At 50.8% G+C, this 5969-nt stretch overlaps 1 protein-coding gene across 1 annotated transcript in view; it reads right to left on the reverse strand.

The window, feature by feature from the left end:
• Positions 1–3: 3 nt before the first annotated feature.
• Positions 4–5969, reverse strand: part of LOC103799552 (immunoglobulin superfamily member 21-like) — a gene marked incomplete at both ends in the record, with an annotated part of 18755 nt that continues 12789 nt past the window's right edge. The window contains 3 exons of the mRNA XM_009071885.1: positions 4–152; positions 406–521; positions 1388–1506. Of these exons, the coding sequence (XP_009070133.1) occupies positions 4–152; positions 406–521; positions 1388–1506 (384 nt within the window). The remainder of the gene's footprint in view (positions 153–405; positions 522–1387; positions 1507–5969) is intronic.

Genomic DNA, 5969 nt, shown 5'->3' on the forward strand with positions numbered 1-5969 from the left:
CCCACCTCGCCTTCAGATGCCAGCGATTTTGGCACCTTGGTGTCATCCAGGTCGCGGTGCAGGAGATTCCGTGGGGCCCAGCTCCCGGCGCCGGCCGGCGGCTCCGGCAGTGGGGTGGCCTCGATGGGCTCTCCATCCCGCTTGAAGTACACCTGTGTGGGAACCAAAAGGATGATGAGTGTGGTGCAGACAGCCACCACCCTGAGCATCCCCAGCATCCCATCCCCTTGGGCTGTTTTGGATGAAGCTCCTCCTAAAACACCTATGGAAAGATATTGCAGGATCTGGGGCACAGGCAGGCATTTGCTTTATAAAAGCAGCACATATATGTTATATATTTTATGTATCTATTGGTTTATGATTATTTCATGGATCCATATGAAAGCTAACCCCCCAGGGGCTCACCAGTGGTGCAGGCTTCCCACCAGACACCACACACACCAGGGTGAAGTTCTGCGCCTGGTAGCGGCTGAAGGGTGCTGGTGTATCGGCAGCAAGAACGGAGATGGACGTTGGAGGAGCTGCCAGAAGCAGAGCTGGAGGTTAGCATGAAGTCCTTGACAACCACTTATCATCCTCATCTCAATTCCCATGTGCACCTCATGCCCCTCCCTGTCTCATTCTCATCCCCATCCTTGTCCCATCGCCATTCCTATGTCTATCCTTGTCCCCAGCTTCATCCCATTACCCTCTTCATCCTGTCTCCATCCCCATCCCTGTCCTCATCCCCATCCTTGTCCCATCCCCATCCCTCTCTCTGTCCCATCCTCATCCCCAACTACATTCCAACACCTGCCCCCATTCCCATGTCTATCCTCATCTCCATTTTCATCCCATTACCCATCCTCATCCTGTGTCCATCCCTATCCTTGTCCCTATCTTGTCCCCATCCTTGTCCCATCTCCATCTCCAACCCCATCCTCATCCCTCTCCTGGTCCCAACCCTATCCTCATCCCTAACCTCATTCCAATACCTGTCCCCATTCCCACGCCCATGCTTGTCTCCACTTTTATCCAATTCTTCATCATCTCTAACCCTTTCCTCATCCCTGTTCCCATCCTCATCCTTATCCCTGTTCCCATCCTGGTCTTGTCCTTGTTTTCATCCCCATTCCTGTCCCCATCCTCATGCCTGTCCCTGTCCCATCCCCATCCTTATCCCCAACCCTATTCCAATCCTTGTCTGCACTGTCATCCCATTCCTCATCCCCATCCTCATTCTCATCCCTATCCTTGTCCCCATCCTTGTCTTGTCCCCACCTTCATCCCCATCCCTATGCCCATTCCTGTCCCCATCCTCATTCCTAAGGATGGAAAAGTGAACCAAATCTCTTCTGTCCCCCACTCTGAGACCTCTCCAATCCCACCCAGCCAGGGCTGCACTCACCCATCACATTGAGGAACACATTTCCAGAGGCCAGGACCACCTTCTCCCTCGTGGCTCGGTCATAAATCCCCACATGACACTCGTAGGGACCATTGTCCGAAATGCGAACCTCAGGGAGGCTGAGGAGGAGAGACAGGAATCACCACTCCATCCTGACCCCATTTTCCTGGGGGATGCAGCAGTCAGCACCCGGATACCGCGGAGGCGGATGGGGTTGCTCCTCACCAGCGCCAGGGATCAATAAACTATTAATAACAGCAAAGGCTGCAGGAGGGAGCTGGGTAATGTGCCTTAGCAGCTGGAGTTTACCAGCACTGACAGCTCCTCGGAGGGGAAGTAATTGCATTATTGAAAGGAGACGTGGACGGGAGGTAAAGGCATCGCCGGGAGCACAAACCCGTGACCACGGACATCAGACATCGATGGTACAGGCTCAGCACTGGACCTCACAAACCAAAGTGTGCAAAGTGTGAGGGATAAAAGCATCCAAAGCCCAAACTCTGTGCGAACTCAGAGCAGGCATCGATCGATCTATGATCTAGAGACTTTATATAGACTTGGAAAAACAGGAGAGGAAGAGATGCGTGAAAGGATCAGCACAGCTGGAGGTGGAAATGCTGAAAGGAGCCACTTTGCTGACTGGCAGCATCCTGCCTTGATGGTGGGCAGTATCATTCCACCTCACTGGCCAGCAGTATCCCACTTTGCTGGTCATCAGCATCCCACCTCACCAGCTGGCAGTATCCTGCCTTGCTGGTCAGCAGCATCCCACCTCACCGTCTGGCAGCACCATCCTGTCTCACTGGCTGGCAGCCTCCTGCCTTGCCAGTGGGCAGCATCATTCCACCTCTCTGTCTGGCAGCATCCCACCTTGCTAGTCGGCAGCATCCCACCTCACTGTCCAGCTGCATCTCACCTCACTGTCCAGCTGCATTCCACCTTGCTGGTCAGCAGCATCATCCCACCTCACCAGCTGGCAGCATCCTGCCTTGCTGGTTGGCAACATCTCACCTCACCTTCTGGCAGCACCATCCTGTCTCACTGACTGGCAGCATCCTGCATTGCCAGTGGGCAGCATTGTCCCACCTCATTGTCTGGCTGCATCCCACCTTGCATCCCACCTCACGGTCCAGCTGCACCATCCTACCTTACCAGCAAACAGTATCACACCTCACCATCCAGCAACATCTTCCTGCCTTACTGGTGAACAGCATCCCACCTCAGTGACCAGCAGATTCCCACCTTACCAGCTGACAGTATCATCCCTCCTTGCTGGCATCATCGTCCCACCTCACCAACCATCAGCGGAGCAGCAAGGATGGGAGTAATTCCTTCACGGAACACCCAGCAAGCTGCTCCCAGTTTAAAGATCCTACTTGGTGTGCATGTCTCCCCATCCAGGAAGAAATCCAGCACTGCTTTGCCATCTCCTTTCTGCAAGGCTCTGGCTGCCTTCCCATCCCTCCTCCTCACTGTGGAGCCCCCCACCAGCACAAACAACCCTGCTGAAGTGAGCAATCACTCAGCAGCTCCTTTTAATGGCCACGACGCTTTCAACTAAGCCTCCACCATCTGTTCCAGCCTCTAATTACCCACACACGGAACAGGAAATCACCCACACCCTTCCTCAGCAGCATTCAGGAGTGGTTTTGGTCCCCACCAAGCTGGGGATACTCTCCATCCTAGTGGCTGTTCCTTGCTGTAAAGAAGCCCTTTGGGTTTGCATGCGGATTTGGGTGTAAACTAGTCCAAATTGGGTCAGCTGATATTTCTAGGGATGGGAGAGAGGGACCCACCACCAGCCTTGCAGAGGCAAAGCACTGCCAGTCGTGTCCTTTGCGTCCTCTAAGCATGCTGGAAATAAGGAAGAAAATGCTATAGATATTCATAAAGCAATGCCTTCCGCCACGAGGGTGGGATTTTAATCAGAGGAAAAGAAAAAAAAAAAAAAGCAGGATTGGATATCTCCTGGCTTTGCTCTTCACATCTGAGCGGGTGCCGTTCAAAGCCGCTGTGAAAAGACGCAGCGCCGGCAGCTCTCTGTGCCGTGCAGATAAGAGCTGTGTCGCCCGGGATAACGCTCCATGGGACAGCACCGACGTGCCCATGCCATGGCAAAGATTCCCCCCCAAAATTAATAATCAGCTGAAAATACAGAAGGGCAAAAATAAATGGGAGGGGAAAAAAAAAAACCTGAGTGGAAACGGCTGTGAAACGATTGACCCATCGCCAAACCCTTCCCAGTGTTGCTCGTCTTCTTCCTTCAAGCTTAAAATAAGGCAAGACACCCCCCCAAAAAAAAAAAAAATAAATAAAGCCAATGATTTGGAAAACATGCTCTTTTCATCCCCTCTGAGAAACACCTCCTTCTCCCCAGGCATGTTGCTGTTTTCCTCGGACAAAAAAAAGGCAAGTGTGTGAAAAGACTTTTACCGCCAACATCCGCGGCTCCACGGCCGATTTGCCGGCACCATGCCGACGATTACGGAGGCTTTTAAGTGCCTGGTCCTAGGGCGGTGAAATTTTCTGCTCACAAATTCTATTAGTTCTACAATATGTGGTGAAAAGGAGGAAAACGGAGGGTTTGGAGCCAAAAAAAGCAGCTGCTTTGCCTCGCCAGGTCAGAGCAATGTGCCATATCTGGGTGAACATGGCATGTCCTTGTCCCTTTGCTCAAGGGATGGTGTGATGGCTCCACACATGGGGAATGTTTTATTCCTTGTCTCTTGCTCAAGGGATGGTGGTGATCTCTTGCTCCGTGCATGGGGAATGTTTTAATCTGGTTTAATTCCCCAATTTTCTCGGTGCTCCCTGTTAGAGGAGAGCGATGGCCAAATGCAGTGCCGAGCGAAACTGCTGGATTTACGGCAGGAAACAAGGCTGCTGAGTTAGGGAATGTGTAATCCCTCCGTGAGGCTGCCAAAATGTTCTCCAAACAATAATTAGTCGTGTCAGGAATTTGTACAACATCCGAGCGAGCGGCTGAGTGGAGCTGGTGCTACACAGGGAGACAAAATGCAAGGAGTAAAGCAGCCCTTGAGCATCTTCTGAGCATCTGATCATTGCCTGAGAATCCACCTGAGCATCCTCTGACTCTCCTGGGCATTATCTGAGCAACCCCTGAGCATCCTCTGACCCTCCTTGTGAGTATCCCGTGCAACTCCTGGACATCCCCTGAGCACCCTGAGCATCCTCTGACTCTCCTGAGCATCCCCTGACCCTCCTGAGCATCTCCTGAACATCCCCTAAGCCTTCCAAGCATCCTCTGACTCTCCTGAGCATCCTGAGCATCCCCTGACCCTCCTGAGCATCTCCTGAACATCCCCTGAGCCTTCCAAGCATCCTCTGATTCTCCTGAGCATCCTCGGAACAACTCTGAGCATCCTGAGCTTCTCCAGAGCATCCCCTGAGCAATTCCTGAGCAATCTCTGATCATCTCCTGTCCATCCTGAGCATCCTCTTGAGCATCTTGAGCATCTCCTGACCTTCCTGAGCATCACCTGAGCATCCCCTGAAGAATCCCTGACCCTCCTGAATAACCCTTGAGCATCTCCTGACCTCTCTGAGCATCATCTGAGCATCCTCTTAGGAAATCCTGACCCTCCTGAGAACCTTGAGCATCCTGATCTTCTATAGAGCATCCCTTGAGCATCTCCTGTCCCTCCTGAGCAACCACTGAGCATCCTGAACTTGTCCCGAGCCTCTCCTAAACAAGCACTGAGGATCCTCCTGAGTAACCCTCAAGCATCCTGAGAATCCTCTGAGCATCTCCTTAGCAACCCCATAGTATCTCCTCTCTAGACCTGTTTTCCTGCCCTTTTCCCACTCTAAATCCACATTTATTCCCATGCAACCATCTGACACACTTGCTCTTGCTTAGAACAAAAAATAACTGAGTGTAGCACAAAAAAATATAATCAGCAAACCCCCTCCCCCCAAAAAAATTCAACTTCCAAAGAATTAGAAAGAATTTCACACCTGCTCATTCATGGGATGAGCCACACCAAGCCCTTTCCAACCTACACATGGACATTTCCAGGTACAAATCATCACATCCCTTGAGGAAATTGCTATTTCCCCAGCATATACAGCATTTTTATTCCCCCCTGCTGGGAAAAACGAGCTTAGAAATCCGATTAGAAAATTCTAATTTCAAAAGGAAACAAGGCAAAAATAAACAGTGAAGAATAAATACTTCATCCCAGGTTTTTTACCTTGAATTAAGCCTCTCCTGACCTTTTTTTTTTCAAGCTTCAGTTTTGGTTTTATACCAGTGGCAATAAAGCAAGTGTGTAATTAGTAATAAAACTGACACTCCTGCAAGTGATTTCAAACGTGGAATAAAAGCAAAGAGAAGCTTCTGTGGCTGTTTTATATACAAATATACTCTCAATTTTTTGGTAGTTTTCCCAAGCCTAATATTTCTCTGCTGATTTTCACCGCTGGAAACCTCCAGCAGTGACACCTTTTCACTAAGGATAAGGAGGATGATAGGGACAGACCTTGGACATGGTGAGTGTTGCCCTAGAGTCAGAATTTTAGGGGTTGGAAAGGAGCTTAGAGATCATCCAGCCCCAACCCC

Source organism: Acanthisitta chloris, unplaced genomic scaffold (assembly GCF_000695815.1).
Source record: "Acanthisitta chloris isolate BGI_N310 unplaced genomic scaffold, ASM69581v1 scaffold10820, whole genome shotgun sequence".
Taxonomy (NCBI): domain Eukaryota; kingdom Metazoa; phylum Chordata; class Aves; order Passeriformes; family Acanthisittidae; genus Acanthisitta; species Acanthisitta chloris.